At 43.0% G+C, this 27591-nt stretch overlaps 1 protein-coding gene and 1 pseudogene across 8 annotated transcripts; one reads left to right on the top strand and one right to left on the bottom strand.

Moving 5' to 3' along the window:
* The first annotated feature begins 553 nt into the window (after positions 1–553).
* NCOA4 (nuclear receptor coactivator 4) lies at positions 554–27437 on the top strand. 8 transcript variants are annotated; one of them, XM_059662107.1, is made up of 10 exons: positions 554–695; positions 17376–17524; positions 19191–19331; positions 19473–19561; positions 19867–19975; positions 20516–20605; positions 21914–22060; positions 23992–24990; positions 25391–25534; positions 25880–27437. In XM_059662107.1, exons 1-10 carry the CDS (start codon positions 566–568, stop codon positions 25883–25885), a joined length of 2004 nt encoding a protein of 667 aa, XP_059518090.1. In that variant the 5' UTR covers positions 554–565; the 3' UTR covers positions 25886–27437. The 8 variants fall into 8 exon arrangements, with proteins under 8 accessions (XP_059518090.1, XP_059518093.1, XP_059518096.1 ...); XM_059662110.1 differs by lacking the exon at positions 554–695 and adding an exon at positions 9487–9611; XM_059662105.1 differs by lacking the exon at positions 554–695 and adding an exon at positions 14557–14687.
* LOC132214732 (ADP-ribosylation factor 1-like) lies at positions 5703–6794 on the bottom strand (annotated as a pseudogene).
* Positions 27438–27591: the final 154 nt, after the last annotated feature.

The raw sequence follows: 27591 nt of genomic DNA, 5'->3' as shown, positions 1-27591 counted from the left end.
TGTGGGCTCTAACATTTATTTACTGAATTAAAAAATTGTGGCAAAATATACATAACATAAAACTTACCATTTTCACCACTGCTAAGTGCACAGGTGAGCGGTGTTGACTCCATTCACATTGCTGTGCAATCACTGCCGTCCCAGACTGCAGAACTTCCCATCATCCCGAATGGAACTCTGTACCCATTAAACAATAATTCGCCTTTCCCAAGCCTGTGGCGAGGTATTTTCTGTCTCTATAAATTTAGCTACTCTAGTACCTCGTATAAGTGGAATCATACAGCATTTGTCCTTTTGTGTCTTCTGACATTTATTGTACCTGTACGCTAAGGCTAAGTAACAGCCGCCTTTGAGGACATGTGATGTAACCAGATCACTCAGGATATTACTCGGTACAAAGCGTGCCTTCAACAAACGTTTGTTCCATTTGTTCTAATTTATTCAGGGAGGGCGAGAGGACACTGACCCGGAGCACAGGCAAGATTGTGCGCCTGCGCTCTGCGCCCTCTGGAGGGCAGACGGGGGCTGGGGGCTGGCCCGAGTAGAGCTCTCGCGAGACTGTCAGATGTGCGCGAGAGACGGGAGGGGAAGGTTGTGCTATCGCGAGAACTCTGCCTTTCGGCCCTCGGCGTGTGTCAGGCGGTGTCTCTGCAGCGAAGGTCCCCTCGGATCGCCCGGAGTCGCGTTTGTAGTCGGTAAGAACCGAGTGGCGGGGAGGCCGGGCGCGCCTCCTCCCGAGGGGCCGGACTCTTCCTCGACACGCCGGCCCGGGCCTGCCTGCTGCTCCCCGACGCCCCCTCCCTTGGCCTCCCTGCCCCCTCCTCCTGCCCTCCTTGCCCCCTCCTCCCTGGCCGCTGGTCCCCTCCCTCCTGCCCTCCCTGCCCCCCGGGCCCCCTCCTCCTGCCCTCCCTGCCCGCCAGGCCCCCTCCTCCTGCCCTCCCGGCCCCCTCCCCCTGCCCTCCCTGCCCCCCGGGCCCCCTCCTCCTGCCCTCCCGGCCCCCTCCCCCTGCCCTCCCGGCCCCCCGGGCCCCTCTCCCTGCCCTCCCTGCCCCCGGGCCCCTCTTCCTGCCCCCCGGGCCCCCTCCTCCTGCCCTCCCGGCCCCCTCCCCCTGCCCTCCCGGCCCCCCGGGCCCCTCTCCCTGCCCTCCCTGCCTCCGGGCCCCTCTTCCTGCCCTCCCGGCCCCCTCCCCTTGCCCTCCCGGCCCCCTCCCCCTGCCCTCCCTGCCCCCCGGGCCCCTCTCCCTGCCCTCCCTACCCTCTCGGCCCCCTCCTCGCCGCCCGCCTGGCTCCCGCCCCCTCCCTGGCGTTGACTCGGTGTGTTTTGCTCGCCCCCCGCTGTCTCTCGGGGGTGGGGGTGGGGGGGGGGGGGGAGGAGAGCCCATTTTCCCGGAGCGCCCAGAACACATGAATCTTGTGGAGACGTGAGGAAGGCTATACTTTTCGGCCCTTTGTGTGGCAGCACAGCGCTACCTGCGGCCTCGTCTAATTGTCCCACGGCCCCGAGGGGGATGTCGGTGCCCTCCGTACGGAGGAGCGGAGCGAGGCTCGCTCACTCGCTGATGCGCTCCCCCCGGAGGCCTTGGCCCAGTGCCTGTGGGTCAGGGTGTTGGGAATAGAGTGACCGAGCACACAGCCCTCCCTTCCGTGGAGCTGCGTGCTTGCGGGGGGGGGGGGGCGGGAGGAAGTAGCCCACCCGGGAGTCGGTGCGGGCTCGGGCTCGGCGGGGCTCTGCACCTGTCGCCTGGGGCTGCCGCCTAGTCCCCGTGGCTCCCCGCGCGTCCCTGCACCGCCCACGGGGTCGCCCACGGGTTCATTGGACACGGTCGGGGGAGGAGGCAGGTAGTCAGAGCCGGCTCCTGGCAGCGATGCCGCCCTGGTGTGGCATTTCTGAATGTAAAGAACGGCGACCCCTGAGGAAGACGACCAGGTGCTTCCGTGGAGGTGGGCAGGGTGCATGCGCCTTGTGCTTGGGCCAGGAGCCCGGTTTGCACTTTCCGAGGTTTGCTAGCTTGCACATTTGTTAAATAATTAAGTGAGATAATATTTGTAAAGTCTAGCTCGGTCACATTTCTTATATTTTACTTCTTCCCGCGCTTCTATGGAATTTTTGTTCTCTGGGTCCCTATGGAAAAATCCTAGCAGTCGAAAGTTTTATTATATTTTGTGTCTAAATAAATCTTTTCAATTACATTATTCATTTTGGACAAACAGGTATTTCAAAAGTGGAGATGCATGGGGAGCCGTGTAAGGAAAGGAAGATGATTTTCAAGCTGGGAGGAAAGAACTTATTTCAGGACTCCCCACCCCTACTTTACAAAATCAGCTCAGCTGTGCCACAGGCTCAGGAACCGGTGTCGGCTTCATAAAATTGCACAGGACATTTTTTTTAAAAAATATATTTTATTGATTTTTTACAGAGAGGAAGGGAGAGAGAGAGAGTTAGAAACATCAATGAGAGAGAATCATCGATCAGCTGCTTCCTGCACATCTCCTACTGGGGATATGCCGGCAACCCAGGTACATGCCCTTGACCGGAATTGAACCCGGGACCCCTCAGTCCGCAGGCCGACGCTCTATCCACTGAGCCAAACCGGTTTCGGCTGGACATTTTGACACATACCCTTCCCACCATCTGAGAGCCTATTGACTAGTGGCTTATAATAATTTTCCTCAGAGAGTAAGTGTAAGGAAGACATTCAGAGCCACTTATTGCTGCTGATGGATTTTTAAATCAGTTTCTTGTTTTATAGAATTAGTATTTTCTGCTTAGTTTTGCACAAATTCTCCTCTAGGTGGCAAGTTCACCATTATGTCCTCATGGACTATCACTGTATATGTCAGCTTAGGCCACTCCATACATATTTGTTGAATGAATACATAAAATCTTAACTGAATTTAACAATTCAGTTCAGTGAAGGAGTGAATAACTGACAAAATAGGTTTAAACTTTTTGCTTGTCTGTTTGGTCATAGATAAGAAGTTGAGTCTTTTAATACTTGAATAATTACAGATTGCATGAGAACATAATCTTGGGTATATACAGCATTGAGTTTTATTTGGCATAGGGAGGAAGGAAAATATTTTATCACTTGTTTACTTATGTGGGGAAAACCACAAGATGCTTACCATATAAAATCAGGAATAAAATAGTATTATTACTATGATGATAGATAAATAACATGTTTTCTTATCCTTGACTATATTATGGTAAGAAGTTTCAAGTTGAAGTTAGGGCACAGCCCAGTTCTGAAAGCCTACCAAAACTTCTGTGATGTCAGCTGGCATGTTTGGCACTGCAGAATCTGAGAAAAAGATCCAGAGTTGGCTGTAAATACAGTAATGTTTCCCCTTTAACTGACAAACCTGCTGGTGCTTGTGGATCTGTTTAGCTGAGCTTTGACGGGTCTGGCATCAGAAAAGACACTTTATCTCAGTGTTTGTCCTAGAATCCTGGTTTCAGTGGCAATACCCTTGTCAGTTTTATTTTGTTTGAAAGCAAACTAAAAGTAATAGTTAGAAACATTTCTACTTCTGAAAAACCTTCCTGAACTAATGAAAGTCTTAGTGGAAGACCAAGTTGATTATCTATACTTAAAGCAGAACTATACCATACTTATTGTAGCTGGTCTGAATTTAAGCATTTGTTTATCATTTATTCATCCATCCACTTAGCAAACATGTATTAAGCCTCTGTTGAGTTTAGGGCCACAGCATTTCACAACTCCAGGGACACTATTCTCTTTCTGTCAATTCAATAGTGCACCTAGAATGTGAGGGAGTTGGTAATGCCAAGGTACTGATACCAGGCTATCTGTTCAGCATTAGGGTATGCAAAGCCAAATAAGACATTGTCCCTTCTCTTGGAGAGCTCTCAGGCTAAGGAGGCAGACATTATCCAATGTAACAATAAAGGTAACATGTGTTACAGGTATCGTGCTGTAAACCTATACAGAGGAAGCATCAGCTAACTTTATTGGCCAAAGCAATTGAGGAATTGGGGTGCTTGGTCAGGAAAAGTTTAGTAGTGGCTATGACTTGAGCTTAGTCAGAAAAATGGACAGGAAGCAACTGGCATTGCTGGCAGAGAGAATAGGAGAGCCAGGCTGGACAAGGTGAACTAACCTGGACTGTGCATGGAACAAGCTGTCTGCCAGATCACGGTGTGGGGGCTGCTCTCGGGAGACTGCAGAAGAGTCAGGCTGAAACCAGAAAATAGAGAATTATATTGCCTTTATAAGAAATTTGTACTTTATCCTGTAGGCAAGTGTGAAGCCATTGGAGAATTATAATTTGTGCTCTCTCTAGATGAGCTGATCTGCTAGGAAATGAGACAGCATAAAAATCTTGAAGCAGAAGAGAAGTAAACTGCTTTATGAATTTTTCCTTTATAGAATCTAAAAATTTTATAAAGATCCAAGGGCAAATAATGCAATTTAAGGGAATGAGGAGGTGCTTGCAAGTTGGTCTAATTGCAGAATTCTAATAGATTTCTATTATTTTCTCCAGTCCTTTTATGTTTATGTAATATTTTAAAAAATCACATCGTTGTAGTAACAGTAAAGCTGGCATAAGCTGACAGAATAGACACTGACTCTGTAATTGTTAACTTTGTGGGAATTCAAATGAGGGAGAGCTGGAGCATTTAGTGAAGTTTTGGTCAGGATCTTTTAGAAAGGGCATACCAGTAGAGACCACTGATTATGTAGGTGAAGGTCAACATTGGGACCATTTTATAGGGCACATAAAAGAGATGAAAGTTCTTGGCATCAGATATATATGTATATATATATGTATACATATATATATGCACATATATACATACACACTTTTTTTAGTTAAGAGATTTTATTCTAATAACTATAATTACACTGCTTGTTTGTCGAAATGAAAACTGAAAACAAGTATACAAAACAGTTGATTACTAATTGTGTATTGAAAACAGTAAGAGGTTCCACAACACCAGATAAACCAGTTCTGAGGTTTTCCCCAAGGTAAATTTTAACAGCTCTTAGTTTCTTCAGTGTTTATCAAAATACAAAAGAAAAAAGTAGAGATTGTTTTTGATGGCAACCTGACCCTTGCAGGCTGAGGGAGTGAAAGCACATGTGGACGGGGGCTCTGAGGAGCTAGGCTCTAAGATGACCAGTCACCTGTCTGCATTCCTACTGGTGAGACCCAGACAACCTGGAGCAAGTGAGTGTGTGTAGGGACCATGGGGGTCTCCCGTTCTGGCCAGAGTGGTCCCACCAAAGCACCTACGCTGACCCACACTGCCCGAAGGGAAGGCTGGGGTCCCTCCAAGGGGCCTGAGTGGTGGCCGCAGCCCCCAGCGCACCCCCATGGGCAGTGGTGTAAGCGCAGGTACAAGCACAAACGTTATGGGATGCATATGACCCAGCAAGACAAAGCCAATCAGGGACCATAAGTGACCATGCAGAATGTATTGTGGCTGGTTCTGCCCACTGCACGCTCCAGATGGGAGACAGACCACAGGCAGACTGGACTCAAGCTGTTACTGCAGAACCTACACTAAGCACATTTCTCCCTTCTCTGTGTTAAAATGTCTCCTTACCTTGTATTTATATTATAAAAAATGCACTGAGTTTGGGTTAAAAACCAACCACCAAAATGGATCTCAACACAGATTTAAAGCCCAGAGGAGGAGCGTTGATGTGATCTCACAGCAACTCCTAGAGGCCCCGCCCTTCTCAGTACTAAACAGTGGGTTGATTCTTTTTTTTTTTTTAACAATAAAAAAAAGCTGAGTAATATTGCATAGGAGTACCAGAAACTGCCTCATTGGAAACAAGAACTATTTACATTAAATAAAAACCTGGATGCAGGCTGCGTCTGCACATGTACAGCATGATGAAGCACACTGGGACCCACCATGGAGACAGCTTCTGTCACTCACACCACAGGGGCACATCTGCCACATGAGAGGAAAGCACGGGTGAAGGAGGGAGTGAGGGGGAAGAGAGGAGTTCGGTTCACTTCTGGTTCCGGAGCTGATTGGACAGCCAGTCCAGTCCCTCATAGAGCCCGTCACTACTGGTGGCACAGGTAGCCTGAATGGACCAGTTCCTATGGCGCAGAGAGTGGAGGCCCAGCTTGTCCGTGATCTCAACTGCGTTCATGGCATTGGGGAGGTCCTGCTTGTTTGCGAACTTGAGCAGGACAGCATCCTCATAAGCTTTTCTCGAGCCTCGTTCACATGCTCTCGGTCATTGCTGTCAACCACGATGAGACCTTGTGTGTTTTGGAAGTAGTGGTGCCACAGAGATCGGGTCTTGTCCTGGCCACCCACCTCCCACACAGGGAAGCTGATGTTCTTATACTCCACAGTCTCCACGTTGAAACCTATGGTGCGGAGGGTGGTCAGGATCTCACCCAGCTTCAGTTTGTATAGGATGGTGGTCTTCCCGCAGCGTCTAGGCCAGGGGTGGGCAAACTTTTTGACTCGAGGGCCACAATGGGTTCTTAAACTGGACTCAGAAGAAGGAGCTGCGGCCGTGTTTCCCTACGTTGCCATGTTAACACTGCTGCTGGTGAAGGAGCGGAGGGGAGAGCAAGAGAACCCTCCACTCTTATGGCTCCGCGGGCCGGATTCAGCCCGTGGGTCGTAGTTTGCCCACAGCTGGTCTAGGCCCACCATGTGAATGCGCATTTCTTTTTTTGCCAAAAAGGCCCTTGAAGAGGTTCCCAAAGATATTCCCCATGCTGTAGAGCAGATGGAGAGACACTGGCCAGAGAAACCCCCTGCGGCCGCGGTGCTGCTGCTACTCTGAGCCAGGCATTGGTTTCACTCCCATCAGCATCAGTTATATTTTAACTAGAGGCTGGTGTGCCAGTCAGGTCCCTGGCCTGCGGGATGGGGCCAAAACAGGCTCTCTGACATCTCCCAGGGGTCCCAGATTGTGAGAAGGTGCAGGCCAGGCTGAGGGTCAGAGAGGTGGTTTCGGCCCCATCCCACAGGCCAGGCCAGGGGAACCCACTGGTGCATGATCAGGGCCAGGGAGGGACATGGGAGGTTGGCCAGGCGGAGAGGGACCGTGGGAGGGCTCCAGGGCCTGTTTGGCCCATCTCGCTCAGTCCTGATCAGCCAGACTCCAGCAGCAAGCTGACCTACCAGTCGGAGCTTCTGCCCCCTGGTGGTCAGTGCACATCATAGTCAGAGGTTGAGCAGCCTTAGCTTATCATTAGCATATTATGCTTTGATTGGTTGAACAGATGACTGGACACAGCATATTAGGCTTTTATTATATAGGATAGACTGAAAAATTTCTTCTTTCTAGCCATTGAATTTTAACTTTTCATCATTCAGTGGTATGTCTAGGTTTTTTTTCTTGTATCTTAACAAAATGTTATCCAGTGAAAGTACTAGTACTTTGAAATTGTTTTCTCAGTATGTTTGGTACTGAATGCCTGAAATGGGATCCAAGAAACTGTGCATCTCAGATAAAGCAGGCTCCTCCACAAACTCTGTTATCTGAAATCTGAGGGATGCTTAATTGAGGATGATGGCCTTTAGTGTACCCCTTTCTTTTTAAAAAAATCTTCACTGGAGGGTGTTTTTATTGAATTTTAGAAAGAGAGGAAGTGGGGGAGGTAGGAAGGGAGGGAAAGAGAAAGAGACACACACACACCTGATGGGGGATCTGAGGCAGATTGGTTGTGACTTGCCTAAGGTTATACAGCATTTAAGTGGAGCCAGGTTTTGTACCAAAATAGGTCCATTTTTGTACCGACTGTGTATTGTATAGTACTCTCAATTTCACTTCTGTAGTCACAGCACCTAGAATAGTGCTTGGCATCTGGAGGTGCTCAGTCAACTTTTGTTCAGTGAAAAGCATCCATGAGTGTTAAAGTATCACTGGACTGAGGCCTTGTGGTAGTGTGTGTGTGTGTGTGCAGTGGTGGGAAAGGGGGAATTAAGGTCAGGTGTTTCAGAGATGTGAGGAGATGTCTGAGAGCCTGAAACAAGCTGAGGGCTGAACCCCCAGCTGGGCTTGTAACCAGACAATTAGTGGGTCTGCACTGCCTGTCACTACTTGAGCCAATTAAGCAAAGACAGGGTTGAATCATATATGAGTGTTTATTCTAATACTGCCACCAATGTGAGAGCAGCACGTCATCCACAAAAGTCTGCTCTGTAGCCCCCCCCCCCCCCATAGCCGTTGCTTATATAGGGTAGGACAGAGATTGCATGGGGAAGTAGGCAGTGTGGGCTGGGGTGGGACTCCATTGTTTGGGCTACAAGGTTGTTAATCTTCCTATGATAATAGTTCTTGAATGAGACTGGACCACATTCCAAGGTTGACTCCCCGGTCCCAGAGACATATAACTTCTAGCCAGGTTAGAATGTCCTTTCTTTAACCAACACAAGGCAATCGTGGTTAACAGAGCATTATTATTTCCATAACCATAGCTAGTCCCCAAATATTCTATTTTTGCCCCTAACTGAATGTTACAATCTCAGAGAGGATCTTAAGCTATTGACCAGGAACATTCTAATAACTCGGCAAGCCTCTGACTTACCTCCAAGTTTGTTATTTCTCTGTAATGATTAGCAGTAAAATCCTTAAATCGTAAATGTCTTGACAATTTGGCGCGTGGAGGGTTGGGCGGATATGTTGTGGGTTGTTGGACCTGGCTAGGAAAGAATTCAGAGCCATGACTCAAACTATAAGAGAACATTTATTTGGAAAAGAGGTAAAAGGAGTAATTTGTATAAGAAATGGGTTTAGGAAACAAGTTATAGAGGTAATGAAGGGCCCTTGGAGTTTGGGAGTGAGGAAGGAAATGGTAAGGAGCCTGGGGGAAGGGAAAGGGGGGAAGGGAAAGGAGCCGGCTGCTCCTGGGAGGGAGAGGCACTGGGTCTTCCTTTCTAAGGGTTTTAAGGGTTGAGATTTTAGGGGAGGTCCCATCTCAGGGGAAGATCTTAAAGGTGTGTCCTTTCAGGGCCGAGGTCTCCACTGATTGATTTGTGGGTGCCAGGTTAGGGGTCATTATCTAATACAACTGGTCATGAGCTCAGCCTTGGTGGCGCTTGCCTGGTTTTGCTGCTTCTCTGGGCTTGGAGTTGATGTACATCTGAGGCCTAGAAGTTATCTCTGGGGAGGAAAGGTCAGTGGTCCTGACTGCATGACCAGTGATCTGCTAGGGGAGGAAAGGTCACCTGGGGGCAAGGTCCCACCCTGCCATTGTCCTTTGCTAGGCAGCCGCGGCTTTCTACCTCGCCCACCCTCCTTGTTCTGCCGATCGGTGTCACTCACTACCACAGACACCAACACGCCGGAGAGGGCGGAGAGGCGGCGGGGCTCTTGGAACTGGCTTTGCCCAGAGCACTGGCCAGGGATGGAGTTGCCTAGCCCAGGAGTTGCTGCAGCCACGCCTTAACCTCGCTGGAGGCTGGGGGGAGGGGGAGGCCCTTCGGAGTGGGCGGCCTGTGTGGGCGGAGCTTCCGGCCCCCACACTTTTCTGCTGGCTCCCATCAGTCAGCGGGGCGTGGTGTAATCCATGGGCGGAGACCTTCCATACCCAGGTCCTGGATAAAGCAGCCTCCGGCTCTCCTGGCGGCTCCTGGCGGCTCCAGGGGCCCTGGTCTTCAGGTACGTTTGGCGGCTCAGGATCTCAGGATCGCAGCAGGGCCCCTGTGGCCGGCTGGCCTACGGCCTGGGGGGGTGGGGGAGGGGCGACTTGCGCCGGGCTGCGCATGCGTGCTGAGCGGTGACCGAGCCTGCTTGGAACCCAGGGCTTCGTAGCGACACTGGCTCTCTAGGAAGTATTTGGGGAACCTGGAAAGTCGCTTGAGTAACTGTTGCTTTTGAAACTAGATAAACCTTCTTGGCATTGGATGGTAAAAACCAATTTTGTGGTCAGTTTTCAGTTACTGTTCCCGAAAGTTGATTATCTGGGGTTGATTGCTCATAATTGTATAAAGGTAGACAAATCTGAGTTCAGTAACCTCGGAAGTGCCAACCTTAAAATATGCTCTTGTGAATTTATTTTTGTTTAAGGCATTAACTTTTATTTGCGTGGTTTTAAAAATTACTGGGAATCAGATCCCGAATTTCATAAACAACTTGTCTTAATAAAGAAAAGTGGGCTGGGGCGGGCCAGCCTGGCCCAGTGCTTGGAGGTTATGGTTGGATTCCTGGTCAGGGCACCTGCCGGGGTTGTGGGCTTAGTCCCCACTAGGAGCCGGGGCCATGCAGGAGGCAGCCAATCAATTATTCTCATCCTTGATGTTTCTCTCTCTTTCCCTCTCCCTTCCTCTCTGGAATCAGTGAAAAAAAAAATGTATATTTTTAAAAAAGTGGGTTGGGGTTAATAAAAAAATACAGAATTAATCTCCAAAAAATAAAAAAAATAAAAAAAACCGGTTTGGGGCTAAAATAAGATACATATAACCCTTGAGTTAATGAATGTGACATAAAAAACAACCTTTAATTTTCTTTTTAACTGAAGGAACGTGTGAAGTAAAAGAAATGTCTCAAGGTAAAATTGAATGTGGAATATTACTGTTTTATAGTTTTTTTTTTCTGAAAATTTGTATCTATGGTCAAATACATGGTGGGCAAAAGTAGGTTTACAGTTGTAATACAAATAAGTAATACAATAATTAATAGATAATAGTGGAAGAATAAACTTTTGGGTACTTACAACTGAAAAACCTACTTTTTGCCCACCCCTGTTTATATATAGCTTCATCAAAGGTAATCAAATTGGCAGTTTTTTGAATTTAGTAATCCATAGAGCAAGAGGTATCTTGTGGATTATGTTTTAAGGCAGCGGTTCTCAACCTGTGGGTCGCGACCCCATTCACAGGGGGCGCCTAAGACCATCAGAAAACACATATATAATTACATATTGTTTTTGTGATTGATCACTATGCTTTAATTATGTTCAATTTGTAACAATGAAATTGGGGGTCACCACAACATGAGGAACTGTATGTTTTAAGGGGTTGGTCTTCTAGCAATGATTCAGATGCCAGGAAAATAAAAAGTGGACATCCTTTTCATTTTTTTGAGAAGAGGAATAGGTGGGAAAACAAACAGCTGGAAGCTGCAGTTGGAGATGATCCCTCCCACACCTTCATTCAGATAGACAAATGGAACTCTGAGTGGTTGTTGTACAGGTGTGAGATCAGAACCTAGGGCTCTTGCTGCTGTCCTTTACACTTGGCACTGTGTTTGGCAGTGCTTGGATTATTCTGATATGCAAATGTACTGTTTATTTTGTTCACATTATTTAAGGAAGAAGGTTCTGAAAATTGTCATAACTTACTGAGGGCTATGAAAACGGACTGAATCTTTTTTTTTTGGACTGAGAATCTTAATGGAAGTATTCCAATAGTAATTTAGATGTTATTATTTGAATGGTAATTGGAATGTGTTTTGGAATGTTAATTTTTAGTGTTGGTAAATAAAAATAACTTTTGGGTGATAATACACTGAAGGAAGAACAAGCTGGTCAGAGAGAGAATCCAGGACTAGACCTTAAGAAACCATATTTCCCCTCATGGCTGTGGCCCTTCCCAGGCTCATTTAAACTATCTGGGCCTTTGTGGCTTCACCTATAAAATGACAGTAGTGTACTAAAGAGATGGCAACGTTTTTTCCAACCTCAAATTGTGGTTTGTGTCAGTTACACGTGGATCATAAGTCTGGAAATTTTATGGTTAAACCATAAGATAATGACTCAGCTTCATTTGTGGTTAGTTGCTCAGTTTTGGTTCCCTGATCTCTGTTCGGACTTGATAAGTAGATTTGTGCAAAGCTTTGTGCAAATAGGGCATATATAGTTCGTGGAAATCCTCTCTTGTTTGTAGGGTATGTGTGTTTCTCCCTCTTTTCCCTCCCCCACAATTTAGGACAGGATCCTAGAGGCAAGAGGCAAGGACGTTTTAGGAAGCACTTAAAATTTTAACTCTGTCTTGAAAAAATATCTGCTTAAGGCAGTCCTCTTTGGAAGGTGGTGGTAGGGCTGTAGTTTGGATTATAAAGGCGAATATGAAAAGACTTTTTTAGTAGTCTTTCATTGATTTGAATTTTAGAATTAGAGCTGATTTGGTCCAGTCTTTTTATAGGTTAGAAAACAGGCAAAAGTGTGCATATTTAGTTTAGACTATTTAGTTAATGAATGGCTAAATGATTATAAGTCAGGGCCTCCTCACTTCAAAGCCTGTTCTAGCGTCAGTGCTGCTTTCTATAGTCCAAAGGTGGAGGTTCCTGAGGTTCCCACAGATCAGGTACACATAATAGCAATAAATGCAGTATTAAAAAGTACAGTATGCAGGGGCGGGGTTAAGTGTTTATAGAAAGGTAATGTCTCACTTTAACTTTACTGCGTCTCTTTGTAGCCTGTTATTTTCTCCATTTTTTTTCCAGGGGATATTGAGGCCAGAGAAATTAAGTAGCTTCATGGGTTTCAAGCTCGCAAATGAAGCTGGAAGTCTGGTTTGTCCAACCCCAGAGTTATCTGTTAACCTTTACCCTTGCTTCACTGGCACTACAAATGGTGAATTGTTGAAAACGGTTATATGAACTAGTTACCTCGAACAAGTCCCTCTGGATGTGGCATTTCATAAAACTAAATGAGGCTTCACCACATTGTGATTTGAGTCCATCTGTGTAGGGGCTTCTTCCTCCCTGCAGTGCACGAGGGCAAGCATTACACAGCGCCCATCTTGCGATCTGGGCGGTGGAAGCTACTGCCCATAGGGAGGAGTGGCAGAGCCAAGGGCAGCAAAGGGACAGCGCCCTGGGACTGGCTGTAAGAAATGAAACAGGCGCCCTGGCCAGTGTTGCTCAGTAGGATGAGCATCGTCTCATGCACCAAAAAGTTGGGTTTGATTCCCAGTCAGAGCACATGCCTGGGTTGTAGGCTCATCCTCAGTGTGTGTATGTGTGTTTGTGTAGCGGGGGGTGGGGGGAGTGCAGGAGGCAGACAATTGATGTTTCCCCCTCCTCTAAAATCAATAAAAGCATATTTTAAAAAAAGAAAACAGGTTTTCTTAGTAGCTGACAAATGGGCTCTGAAGACCTTGTTCTAACAAGATGACTGTTTTTTAAAAAAATATTTTTTTCTTGATTTTTAGAGAGGAAGGGAGAGGGAGAGAGAGATAGAAACATAAATGATGATAGAGAATTGTTGATCGTCCCCTCCCCCTAAGCCCTTCACGGGGATCAAGCCGGAAATCCAGGCATATGTCCCAACCAGGATCTGAACCATGACCTTGCTCATGGGTTGACTCAACCACTGAGCAACCCGGCCAGGCCTAAGAAGATGACTGTTTTAAAGAATAGCACTCATTTTAATTTGAAAACTTGATAAGTATGTGGGGAAAAATCAGTTTTATAACTTTTAAATCTCATCCTACCTTCTGTTCATAAGTGATAAGAAAAATCCAACTTGTGTACTTCTGCCATATTCTACTAGGCAGTTGTATAGTGTTTGTGATTCAATGAGAAGACTTTAGGGATCTAGTAACACATACAGTCAGTGCTCTATGCATTTGAATTGGTCTCCCATATGATCTAGAACTTCAGGGTTTTGACATCATGAAACAACATTTTAATTTCATTTTATTGATTACATTTTATACTGTGCCAGGCATTGTGGCATTTCACATAAATATTGAGGACCTAAGAGTGGGAAATTTGGTTAATACATTTGAAAGATGGCTAAACATGCCTTGCATATAACCTAAGTACAAAGTGAAGCAACTCGTGGTGATGCAAGTCTGAGGCAACATTTCACTTGTGTTAGCCAGGCTTTTTCATTTTTTGTTTTAAATTTACCTTTATTGTTGAAAGTAATACAGTTGTACCCTCTCCCCACCCCACCCCCTCCCCCTTTTAGCCTGCCCTCACTCCAGGCCTTCACCACCCTATTGTCTGTGTCATGGGTTGGTTATGCATATAAGTTCTTTGGTTAATCTCTTCCCACCCACCCACATACCACTCTGACCTTCCCTCTGACAGCCATCAATCTGTTCCCTATTTCTACATTTCTGGATCTGTTTTATTTATCAGTTTATTTTGTTCTTTAGATTGCACATGTGAGTGAGATCATGTGATACTTTCTCTCACTGGGCTTATTGCAGGCTTTTCAAAGTCCCTACAGTATGTGTCAAGTGTGCACTAATGTCTACACTTAAAACAGGGCAACTTGCAGTATGAAAAAGGAAGGCGGCAAAGTAGGTACAGCTTGATATTTCAAGGGTTGGAAAGCATTTCAAGGATTCCTGTCAAATCCTGGGGAAACAGATTGAGGCAACAAAATAAGGTGAAGTCGGGAAGTGTCCTGTAGCGTTCAGTTTCTTATAGGAAGTCTGCAGTTCCTGAATGTGAATCTTTTGCTGAATGGTCAAAAGGAAGCCTGTTGGGCTTCTTGCTCTCTGTTTTGTTTCAGAGGGTGGGGATCACACAAGTTTGTCCCTTTCCTGCTTCTAGCTAGCCGCTTGGCCCTAAGCTAGGCCTGAAGACGCAGGTTAAGCCAGCGTTCCCTGTGTTCCAGGTGAGCAGCAGCCATGCCCAGGACTGCATTGAGTAGGCTGCTGTTCTGTTGGAAGCTGGCTTCTCAAAGGTCATTGCCCTCAGGACTGGTGGGAAGTTCTTTCATGTATTGCCTCCAATGCCTCCTATTAATACTCCGCCCCCCACTTTGGCTTATTTTGAGTAAGTGTAATTCTTCTCTTTGAAATGTCTCCAAATATTTGAGAAGAGACTTCTCTTATCAAGGTTAAACAGCTTCCCTTCCGGAGAAATTTTTCATGGTTTTGAGGTCTCTTTCCCTTTTCTAAATGCTTTCTAAAGTGTGTTATTCAGAAAAATTTCAAATATAGTCTAATAAACATAGAACAAATGTTCCTATGACAAACACTATACTTTTGATGAAATCATTCAAATGGTATGTAGATTATTTCCCCCTCAGACCCAGCACACTGCTATCTCATATAGGGCTCACTTTCAGTTAAAAATCTCCATCCTTTTAAAAATTTATACTCCCCCTCGCCCTCCAAAAAAAAAAAAAAATGTTGTACTCTTCCCCAATTCAAGTTCAGTTGAGGAAAACAGGGACATACCTCTGAAAACTTTACAGACTGGCTTCAGTCCATTATCCTTTGAGTACTGTGTAAAAAAATTATGATTTAATTTAATTGTGTTTCTATTTAGCCCATATTCACTTTGTCCACAAAGATAGCATACAACCTTGTCACAGGTCTTACTATTGTCCAGATATGTTGTGTCTACAACAAGCATGTCAAACTCAAAGGCTAACACGGGCCAAATAAAGGTTTAACTTTATGTGGCCACAAAAAACAAAAGCTTTAATTTTCATAGAAACGTAGGTTTATTTCGATAAGAGACATGCTGAATACAAAGGGCTGAAATAAATGAGTCATCGTTAACATAAAATAATAGAACATTTTAATAAAAGTTAATATTTCTTCTTGAACATTAACTTACCAGACACTGAATAACTGCACACATTAATACGCATAACGCAAATAAACCTATTTTTCTTGTTCTCCGAAACCAAAATATTTCCTGTTGCGCACACCAAACAAGTGAGTCCAAGACTAATGAGGTGGCCATCGGCTGCTAAAATATTCGCTGCTAGTATTAGTGGAGAGAAATGGTGCGCCTGTGCGTAAAGCGTGTAAGGGAAATAAATGCAACACGATTATAGTCATCAGTCAGCGAACGTTATAGTTCGTTATTAATAATTATGTATAACAGGATATTGTAAAAATTAAGTTAGGAAATTTTTATTAAAAGGTTTCTTACATACCGTTATGTTGTGGGCCGCGAGTTTTGACATGCTTGGTCTACATTACATTGGATAGTTTAGTAAAACTATCCAAGAAGGAAGTAGGTTAGGGCTTAGTGAACCCATGCTGGGCTACAGTGATCACTGCTTTCTTTTCTAAGTGTTTAAAAACCCTCTGTGGCCCTATCTAGTTGGCTCAGTGGATAGAATGTTGGTCTGCAGACTGAAGGGTCCCAGGTTCAATTCTGGTCAAGGGCATGCATGTAACTTGGTTGCAGGCTCCTCCCTGGCCCAGGCCCTGGTTGGGGCTCATGCAGGAGGCAACCAGTCGATATTTCTCTGTCTTTCCCTCTCTCTTCCACTCTCTCTAATAATCAATGGAAAAATATCCTCGGGCGAGGATTAAAAACAAAACAAAAGCACAGCTGTGCTTCTACATCTATCCAGGATAGAAACTCGTGGCTCTGTCAAGCTCTGCTTCATTGCATTTCGGACTCTCTTGTCTCCCAGTTTGATATATCATTGGTTATGTGCTATTCTTTCCACATCTATTTCTTATCTCTTGTAAACCTAAGCTTAGTATAGAATTCTCTGTAGTTTGCTACACTAATCACTGTAAGAACCTCCCTTATGTCAAAATCCTATGAATTTGTTATTTTAGATTTACATTCTGGAGAGCTTCCTAGCTATGAAGGCATCTCTAAGTTGTCCCTAAATTTAAAAAATATACATAAAGAAAAGAGAGAATAAATTAAAATTCTGTCCCCCCAAAATTTAGGTACTTGTCAGATCTATACAACGTTCTAAACTGTTACTAAGCTTTTTTTTTTTTTTTTTTTGCAGCTGTTTTTCAAAGTACTGTAATTATGGATCCTTGTAGACCTTTTAATCTTCATCTCTAAATCTGCAAAATAAAAACACGTGACTTAAACTGACTTCATGTGTGTTATAAATAGAAACTTACACTCTAATATTCTTTGAACTTTTTGGAGGCTGTATGCCTTATTGATTCAGAAAAATTGTTGTGTTTATTCCAGAAATACCTGTTCACATGTAAAGTGTCACTAAAGTTAGATGCATAGAATTTTGTGGCAGGAACACAATAGTGGTGGGCATGGAGAGGAGGGAGTATTTATTAAGAGTTTGCTGTGGCCCTAGCCGATTTTGCTCAGTGGATAGAGCATCGACCTGTGAACTGAAGGGCCCCAGGTTTAATTCTGGTCAAGGGCACATGCTGGGATTGTGACCTCCATCCCCAGTAGGGGTCGTGCAGGAAGCAGCCTATCAATGATTCTCACCATTGATGTTTCTATCTTTCCCTCTTGCTCTGAAATCAATTAAAAAAATATGCATGTATATGTATATGTATATGTGTATGTATATGTATATGTATATGTATATGTATATGTATATGTATATGTATATGTATATGTGTATAAAGAGTTTGCTATGTGCTAGGTCCTGTGTTGGAAGTAATCTAAACAGTTGGTAACTGGGAGCTGGATGGAATGATCATTTCGGGATTGAAAGGTGGTTTCTGGTTGTAATGATGGTGCAGTTTGAATTGTTCTGTTTTTTGTGTTTTTTTTAAGGAACAGTGAAAATGAGTACCTCACAGGACCAGAATGGCTTCAGTAAGAGAGAACCCCTTCTGAGGTGTCGTGATGCACAGAGGGACTTGGAGCTTGCCATTGGTGGAGTTCTCCGGGCTGAACAGCAAATTAAAGATAACTTGCGAGAGGTATAATGTGTGCTTTTCTCACGGCCAAGTTTTGGCTTCTCAGTGCCAACCAAGAAGTTTCACCCCATGCCTCCCATGGTCTGCCTGAAATGTTGATGTCTTTGATTCCAAAGGGAAATACAGATGTTAGAAGGGTTTGGAAAAGTTTGTACCAAGAGAATTAGTTCAGCATGCATTTTTGATTGCTCTTCTTTGCAGTCCCTGTGCCAAGCACTGCCATCCAAAAAAACCCCCCCAAAAACGAATGAGCAGTATACTTACTGTTCATCTGTATCCTGGGTGCATAAAGGATGGCACAAGATCCTGTCCCCTAACATTTTTTAACTTGTTGATTGCATGGTTTTGGTGGTGCCATGGTTGTGTGAATGACTGTCAGAGTAAGCCAGAATGAAATATGTTTGTTCCATTGACTTAATAGTATTCTTCTGGTAACTGGGGAGACCAAGTGGTATTACATGACTTTGAAATACTTTATTATACAGAAAAATGTGTTTTAAAATAGTTTTTAAAAATATATATATTTTTACTGATTTCAGAGAGGAAGGGAACGAGAGAGAGAGAGAGAGAGAGAGAGAGAGAGAGAGAGAGAGAGAAATCAATGATGAGAGAGAAATCAATGATGAGAGAGAATCATTGATTGGCTGTCACTTGCACGCCCCCTACTGGGGATTGAGCCCACAACCCGGGTATGTGCCCTTGACTGGAATCGAACCTGGGCCCCTTCAGTCCCCAGGCTGGCACTCTATCCACTCAGCCAAACTGGCTAGGGCTAAAGTAGTTTTTTAAAAAGGGGTTCTCATTGATACTTTATAACTGTTTTGATTTTTTTTTCCTTAGGATTTTATATTTACCCCTCTTTGAATCACTGTTTATGCTTCCAGAAACATTTACTTTACAATTTTACTTAAACTGTCTATCCTAGTGCTCTCTGGTTATTGACATACAGTGGCACATCTCTTTATCAAATTGGTCTACCGTCGTCAATGGGTTGCTCATTTGTAAGATGAGAAAAGAGATAAAGGCTAGCTATTAAGTCAATAGTCTTATCTTATTACACTTGTAAATTTATAAAACTATAGGTTTTCAAATTATATGAAACACTGAGGGGGATCAGTATTACCTGACATATCCTTATATTTTCTCTTGATTATTTTAGAACACCCAAAATTAACCTGGCCTCTTAGTATTGTGGGGAGATTTTAGAGCTTAGGTATACTTTTTTGGCTGGAATTCTTAAAATGGGTCCTTGGGGCTTTGGGGACACTAAGCCCAGAAATTATAGGTACAATTTTTAGTATGTGCATTTTTCTGGGGAAATGTCATTGGATAGCCAAAAGAATTTGTGACTCCCAAAAGTTTTAGAACCTCACTGTTCAGTGGGAAATAATTATTTGGGCTTATAACAATAGTGAAGCTGCCCTAACCGGTTTGGCTCAGTGGATAGAGCGTCAGTCTGCGGACTCAAGGGTCCCAGGTTTGATTCCGGTCAAGGGCATGTACCTTGGTTGTGGGCATATCCCCAGTAGGGAGTGTGCAGGAGGCAGCTGATGGATGTTTCTAATCCTCTATCCCTCTCCCTTCCTCTCTGTAAAAAATCAATAACATATATTTAAAAATAAATAAATAACAGTAATGAAGCTAATATTAATATGTATGTGTTTCCTAGATCAAAGCCCAGATTCACAGCTGCATAAGCCGTCACTTGGAATGCCTTCGAAGCCGGGAGGTGTGGTTATATGAACAGGTAGATCTCATCTATCAGCTTAAAGAGGAGACACTTCAGCAGCAGGCCCAGCAGCTCTACTGGGTAAGGTGGCTGGTTTCTAGAGAATGTCTTTCCTATATTGTGGCATCAGATAAAAGTTTAATCTCAAGTGCTGTTTGTTAACTTGGATATATTTGGTGCTTTTTGTATCATTGTGGCAAGGTGGTTTCATTTTTCTTATAGTTACTGGGCCAGTTCAATTGTCTTATTCATCAACTGGAGTGCACCCAAAACAAAGATCTAGCCAACCAAGTGTCCGTGTGCCTGGAGAGGTAAAGACTACCTTTGCTTGTTTTGATTTTTGGCATTTTGACTTTGGTGTATTAAAAAAAAAAGTCACTTTTGTAACTCATTGCACCTGTTGGATTTAACTTGACTTCTCTGTTCCTGTGATAAGATCATCTTGTTTTATATGTTTAGTATTATACTTGGTGCATGGTTAAGTGATCTATCTTTGGTTGAGAGTCTTAGAAAAGTACAGTCATTTCAGATAATTCACAATTTGGCTTTTGCTTTGGATGAAGTTGAACTAGATATTTCTTTAAAATAGCCAGATTTTATTTATTTTTTTCTCCAGACTGGGCAATTTGACCCTCAAACCTGAAGATTCGACTGTCCTATTCTTTGAAGCAGACACAACTGCTCTGCGCCAGGCCATCACCACGTTTGGGTCCCTCAAGACCATCGTGAGTAATACTGATCTCAGATGGTTCATAGTGTGCTGCTCAGGTCTGTGGCCGCACACGTGGTACTAAAAACATCACATTTTTACTTTGAATACTGGCTTTCTAGAGAATTCGGTGAACTTCAGAAATTTCACATTCCGATTAAGACGACAGGGCATTAGCCTGGTAGTTCTTGGGATGTGGTATTGACTCATGGATAATCTCAAGAATTCACCTGGTATTAAAACCTTTGACATATTTCTTATAAAATTTATGGCTTGAATGGTCTTTCATATAAAGAAGCAAACATGGTCTCATTTGGGTCTTGTGAAAAGTAGTAATACTACCAATTGTGGTGAAATTTCTTATATGATGTTATGTAGTAAATAGAGATTTCTCAGATTTGATAACTACATTGTAAATCATTGAATTTAGTGTAAAGAATATTCTATAGAAATGGTAATGCTTTGCTTAATATTTTTGAAATTATGAATTACAATTTCACTTTTTGATATGAAAGTTAACATTAATAAATATGATTACTTTGCTTTTATTTTATAGCAAATTCCTGAGCAGTTGATGGCTCATGCTAGCTCATCCAATATTGGGCCCTTCATGGAGAAAAGAGGACTTATCCCATTGCTAGAGCAGGTAAAATGTAATTTTGTTTCTGATAACTGATTTATTACTTGGCTAATATTTCTTTTGGGTTTAAGTGAATCACTTTTTTTTTTTTTTGCTTCCATTTATTTGTAAAAAGGTAATGGGCTAGTTTATGCAATTAAATTCTTCCTTTGGGATGGACTGTCAAATAGAAATTTAGATGTTTAATAGGTGTTGAGTAACAGAAAGTTATTATCAGTTAGTTCATAAGAAATTATCATCAGCCCTAGCCGGTTTGGATCACTGGATAGAACATTGGCCTGTGTAGTGAAGGGTCCAGGGTTCGATGCTAGTTAAGGACATGGACCTCAGTTGCAGGCTTCATATCTCCATCCCTGGTTGGGGTGCATGCGGGAGGCAACCAATCTGTGTGTCTCTCACATGGATGTTTCTCTCTGTCTCCTTCCCTTCCATTCTCTCAAAATCAATGGCAAAATATCCTCGGGTGAGGATTAAAGACCATTATAAACGTATGAACAAAAATAGAAACAGAGGCAGAGCTGCCTCGAACAGACTGTCAAACTACAGCGGGAAGGCTGGGGAGGGTTGGGGGGGGTGGGTGGGGGGCAGGGGTAAGAGATCAACCGAAGGACTTGTATGCATGCATATAAGCATAACCAATGGACATAAGACACTGGGGGTAGGGGAGGCCGGGGGATTGTTAAGGGCGGGGAAAAAAAGGAGACATATGTAATACTCTTTGTAATACTTTAAGCAATAAAACAATTAAAAATAAAAGCAATGTAAAAAAAAAATAAAAACACTTTCATTATTCCAAATAAAAACTCTGTACCCATTAAGCACTAACTCTACATTTTCCCCCACTCCCAGGCCTTGAAAAAAAAATCCTACTAGCGATCAGCGATTGAGAGCAGATGCATAATGTAACAGCCGGTGGGCTAATTTCTTTATACCTGTCCCATGGGTTGGTCCCCCAATAGCACTGTATGTTGTTCAAAAGAAACAAAACAAAAAAACCAACAACAAACAAACAAACAAAAATTGTCATTAGCTCTCTGCTTGAGTTGGTTCTCTCTTGGGGATCCTTTTCTTTATAATTCATAGATTTAATTTACTTCTAAAGGCAATTCAAATATAGGTTTCTAGACATTGTGAGTTGAGAAAGAACCCTGGAACTCAGCCGTACTCCTTCATTTATAATTGTGAATATGGAGGCTTAAGGAAGTCATGTAATTTGTGAAGAGTTAGTGGCAAGCCAAGATTAGATAGTTTAGGTCTCCTGCTTTCCTGAACTTTCTACTGCATTTGACATTCATTGCCTTGTTATGTGATTAGCAGAAGTCAGCATCCAGCACCACAGCTGTCCCTCTCAGTGAATGGCTTCTTGGAAGCAAACCGACCAATGGTCATCCAGCTCCTTACACACCCAGCACCAATCTCCAGGACTGGCTCAACCAAAAGCAGACCTTTGAGAGTAGTCAGGTATGTTGTTGCTTTTTTATTTCTGAGGTAGATGTAGTAGTAGATGGGGTTAGTACAGGGGTGGGCAAACTTTTTGACTCGAGGGCCACAATGGGTCCTTAAACTGGACTGGAGGGCCAGAACAAAAGCATGGATGGAGTGTTTGTGTGAACTAATACAAATTCAAAGTAAACATCATTACATAAAAGGGTACGGTCTTTTTTTTTTTTTTTTTAGTTTTATTCATTTCAAATGGGCAGGATCCGGCCCGCGGGCCGTAGTTTGCCCACGGCTGGGTATATCTCTGTTGAGTTTTTAGTTCTGGTCTAGAAACATGTATTTTTAATAACTTTAAATTACAATAGTGACATTTCTTCACCATAGAAAGTTTAGTAAACAAAGAACTATATAGAGAAATACAAATAATCCCAATATGCAGAAACAACCACTGTAACTTTTTTTTTATATACTTCCCTAGAGGCCCGATGCGGCCTGCGCCCTCTCGCAATCCAGGACCCCTTGGGGAATGTCGGACTGCTGGTTTTGGCCCGATCCCTGCAGCAGGGCCGAAACTGGCAGTCCAACATCCCCCGACATGCGCAAAGCCTGTAGTAGTGCGCAAAGCGGCAGGCGGCCGGGGAGATGGCCGTGCCCAGGCTGGTCGCCCCGCTGCCTCCTGCTCATCCCAGCCCCGCTGCGCCTGCCTCTGCCACCACTGCCATGTAGGTGGGGGAGGTGGAAGAGGCTGGTGCTGCCCCAGCTGCACTCACCAGCCATGAACCTGGCATCTGGTGCCCATTTGTCACCTGAGGGGCTCTCCCGCTGTGGGAGCGCACTGACCACCCCGGGGCTGCTCCTGCGTTGAGCGTCTGCCCCCTGGTGGTCAGTCATAGCTACCAGTAGTTCAGTCGTTTGGTTGACTGGTTGCTTAGGTTTTTTTTTTTTTAATTTTATTGGTTTTCCTACAGAGAGGAAGGGAGAGGGATAGAGAATTAAAAACACCGATGAGAGAGAAACATCAATCAGCTGCCTCCTGCACACCCCCTACTGGGGATGTGCCCACAACCAAGGTACATGCCCTTGACCGGAATCGAACCTGGGACCCTTCAGTCCGCAGGCTGATGCTCTATCCACTGAGCCAAACAGGTTAGGGCTTAGGCTTTTATATATATAGATTTTTCTATGCATACATATACTTAAAAAATTATACTGTAAGTCCTGTTTTGGCTATTAGGTTTTTTTTTTTCACTAAAAATATATTTCTCTGTCACTTAATTTCTTCCATAAAATCCTTAATAGAATGTTTCATTGATTGGCTATAATTTTAATCTCCAGGTTTTTTTTAGTGGGGAATATAAATAAAGTTCCTCTAAATATTCAGGAGCTAATTCTTTGTTAGTTCCTTAGGAGAAAATACCTAGAAATGGCATTCTTAGATTACAGTTAGATACATATTACCAACTTGGCTTTCCAGGAAATTGATATCAATTCCCCCCAGCAGAATATTGATTGTATTTGCTTCCCTGAAACTTCTCTAAGAGTACTTAAAAGTTTTTTTGTGAATTTGACACAAAATAACAATTTTGTTTTAAGGAAATTGAGTATTTTTCCTATTTATTAGCCTTTTTCTATGATTTGCTTAATTATATCTTTTGCTCACTTTTGTCTTTATTCATAGAGGCATATTATGTAGAACTAATTTCTCTTTTCTATTTATGCTACAAATGCTTTCTCTTAGTTTGCCTTTAATATTTTCCATTTTTTTAAATTGCAGAAAATGTTTTTTATGTACTCAAATATTTTATTACTGCCACAGAGAAATCCCTTGTCTCTGTATACTTAAATTTAGAAACACTGGGCAATGTAGTGAATAGGCAAATGGGACTGTTATCATTGAATCCTAAAGCACTCATGCTATTCCGGTGAACTAATATTGTGTACTTTTTGCTTAGCCTTCCTCCAGAACCTGCAGTGTCTTTAGTAATGTCTGGGGCAACCTAAAGGGCTTGGAAAACTGGCTCCACAAGAGCCAACAAGAAGTTGTTCCTGAAAAACCAAATTATGAAAAGGGTAACAGCTGTTCTACCACCAGTTTATGCTCCATTAATACTGAAAAGGTTGAAGATCCAGAGCTTCTTGATCAAGATGAGATGAGTCTTTCTGATTGGCTGTTGACTGACCAGGACTCTCCAAAGCTGGAGAAGCCTGGGTATGGCAGCTGTGAAACCAGTGAGAAGTTTAAGCGCCTGTTCCAGGTGTTCCATGAGTCCTACAATGTGAATGATTGGCTTGTCAAGTCCGATTCCTGTACCAATTGTCGGGGCAACCAGCCCAAAGGTGTGGAGATTGAAAACCTGGGTAATCTGAAGTGCCTGAATGACCACAGTGAGGCCAAGAAAACCTTGTCCACTCCCAGCATGGTTATTGAGGATTGGCTTGTCCAGAACCATCCGGACCCATATAAAGTAGAGGAGGTCTGCAAAGCCAACGAGCCCTGTACAAGCTTTGCAGAGTGTGTGTGTGATGAAAATTGTGAGAAGGAAGCCATGTCTAAGTGGCTGCTGGAGAAAGAAGGAAAGGATAAAAATGGTATGCCTGCGGAACCAAAATTTGAATCAGAAAAGCATCCAGATTCCCTGAATATGTGGCTCTGTCCTTCCAGGAAAGATGCAGCAGAACAAGCTAAAATATCAAAGGCAATGGCTGCTTCCAAACTTGCTGATTCCTTCAAAATGATAAGGAACAGTTCCTTGTCAGAGTGGCTCATCATACCCTCATGCAAAGAAGCACATCCCAGAGATAGAGCTGGCAAACAAAAGCTTATGAGTCCGGTGGCCACTTCCTGGTGTCCCTTTAATACAGCTGACTGGGTCTTGCCAGGAAAGAAGACGGGAAACCTCAGCCAGTTATCCTCAGGAGAAGACAAGTGGCTCCTACGAAAGAAGGCCAAGGTGGGCAGACATCAAAATAGCACCATTTGAAATGTATTTAACAGGTTTTTACTTTCCTAATCCCAAACCTTGTAAATGGCCCAGATCCTTAAACATGTTAAGTGTTAAGCTGCTTAAGTATTGATTTTGGTACAATATTAGCAACAGAATGGAGGATTTGTGAATATTCAGACTAAAGTTTTGAACATTTTCCAGGTTCACAATCTCCATTCTGCAGGGGGAGAAATACACAAAACACGCCAGCCTGTTTTATTGCTATTTATGGGGAAAAAATTAGGGGCAGAGGAAACAATTGTCACCTTTGCTCTTAAAGAGAGAATGCCCAACACTTACATTATTCCTTATTGACACTGTATTATTGGGAAGATTATTTGTAGCAACTCATCTTTTTGTCTTGCAGGAAGTATTACTTAATTCATCCCTGCAGGAGGAACATAACTTCCCCCCAGAGCATAACTATGCCCTCCCAGCAGTTTGTGATCTCTTTGCCTGTATGCAGCTTAAAGTTGATAAAGAAAAGTGGCTATATCGAACTCCTCTACAGGTGGGTACATGCCAATAGTGTACGTATTAGATTTTACAGCTTATTTTCTTATATATAAACTCGTACTTTGCCCATTAAACCAAATTCATATTAAGGGAATGAATATTAGGCAAATGAGGGGAGAGGGAGATAATAACATTTCATGTATTTCACTTGAATTTGCTTTATGAAATAACTAGTACATATTTGAAAGTGGCATTTCAAGATATGATGTAGTTGTCGGGAATTTTTGGAATCTGTGTGGATTCAAATAGCTTATTGAGAAATGAGTGAGCTTTTAAGGTGGGGAGAAATGTTTTCATGCTACAGTGAAGTGATTGTTTATCTGTGGACCTTGCTTTACAGATGTGAAGGAATGGAGTACTAGAATCAAGCAACATTTCTGCAAATCATCACATTTCCATGAGCCGAGTGACTGCAGCTTGCCAAATCATTGTGTTTCTGGGTGTGACCAGCCAGTTTAGTTCCTTTCCTGTCTAATTTTGAACTAGTGAAGAGAAATGTCATCACTTATGAATTACTGTGTAAAAGAAAAAGGCTGTTTGTTGATGCTGAGGTGATTCAGTTTCTTCTTACAATTCACCCCTACACTAGAAAGAAACACAGTATCTTGGTGGATATTTCTTTCACAAGTCTCCGTGGCTCCTTAGATTGTGTTGTTGTTAGTATATTAAAACTGTAGTTTTAAAAACGAAAGAGTTCTATAATCAAGGTGTTGATTTAAAGCTAGTCAACTTTCTTAACCTTTTGGTTACTCTTCTTTAGATGCTTCCCTTGCCGTGGGTTTTTTCCCATTAGTGGTGGAAGTCATTATTTCTTCTGTTTAAGTAATATATAGCATATTTCACACAAATAACCTTGAGAATAGTGATTTCTTTTTTTTTTTTTTGGTAAACCAAAATGTGTGCCAACATCTTGGCAATTTTTGACATTAATTACAAAACATTTAACCCACAGGTCAGATTCTACATTTTCTTTTGTAAGAAATTAAAGCTACTGCAAATTTTTTATTTATTTCCTTAAGTGTTATTAAATTATCTAGTGAGCTCTTTTAGAAAAGCTCTAAATTGCTTTAAGATGATATTCTGGGTAATCCTAACCTATTTGAAAATATTCTGAAGAAATGCAAGCAAAAGAGCCCCAGTGCCGATTAACCAGAGAGCAAACGGCAAAACATGTTGGAAATATAGTACTTGAACTATTCATTATCCTAAGCGTTGGTTATTGGTGTATCCTGTGTAAATGGAAGTTGAGCTTGACATTAACACTTGGTGCTTTTAACTAGGGATAAATTAAATATCCTTACTGCAAGCAGTGTACCTTGTACCTTTACCTCTAAAAGTGCAGTGAGCTGGCTGTTCTGAACACTTGTGCCTTGGGGTGTTTATTGAAGCTTTATGAAAACTGGTGTTTTCTCAAAATCCTTAAAGTCATGCCCACGATTTAAAAAGTTTCTCTGTAGGAGAGAGATGGGATTTGTTTTTAAATTCTTTGATAAGCTGCTTTCCAGGCTTCTAAATTAAGCCACTCAACTTGCCCTGGTGTATGGTATTGGAAATACTTTTAAAGTGTTTGATGTTATCATCTAGAAGCCCCTTTGGGGAAATTTCAGTCTTAACAGTGCCGTTTGCCATACAGCTTCATTGGAATTCTTGAACCGTGGCTGGAAAAAGCCCTCTATTATTTTATCTCCCCCAGACACCATTTGGAACTTTAATAAAGGTGGTGGGTAAAAACGTTAAGGAGCCTTTCCATTATTTTAGGTTGCAGGAAACTTTGTAGTTTTCGAGGTTTAACACTGTGTATTCCTACATTTACACTAATCACTTTGCTAATTAGTATGTAAAAGTCTTTTGCATTGATGCATTTTGTACGTCCCTCCATTAAAAGTCTAACAGCCATAGTTGTGTGTATTTGTAAAAGTACCTTGTAACAAAATATTCTATCACATGTAAATGTGATAACCTTTGGTTAGTAGTACACTGGTAACAAAAATTTTTATATTCAATAAAATATCTGTATTTTATGAATCTTAAGTTAGCAAGAACAGGTATGCT

This window comes from Myotis daubentonii, chromosome 13 (assembly GCF_963259705.1).
Source record: "Myotis daubentonii chromosome 13, mMyoDau2.1, whole genome shotgun sequence".
Taxonomy (NCBI): domain Eukaryota; kingdom Metazoa; phylum Chordata; class Mammalia; order Chiroptera; family Vespertilionidae; genus Myotis; species Myotis daubentonii.
The sequence above is the reverse complement of the archived record's forward strand: the minus strand, read 5'-3'. Positions and strand labels throughout refer to the sequence as shown.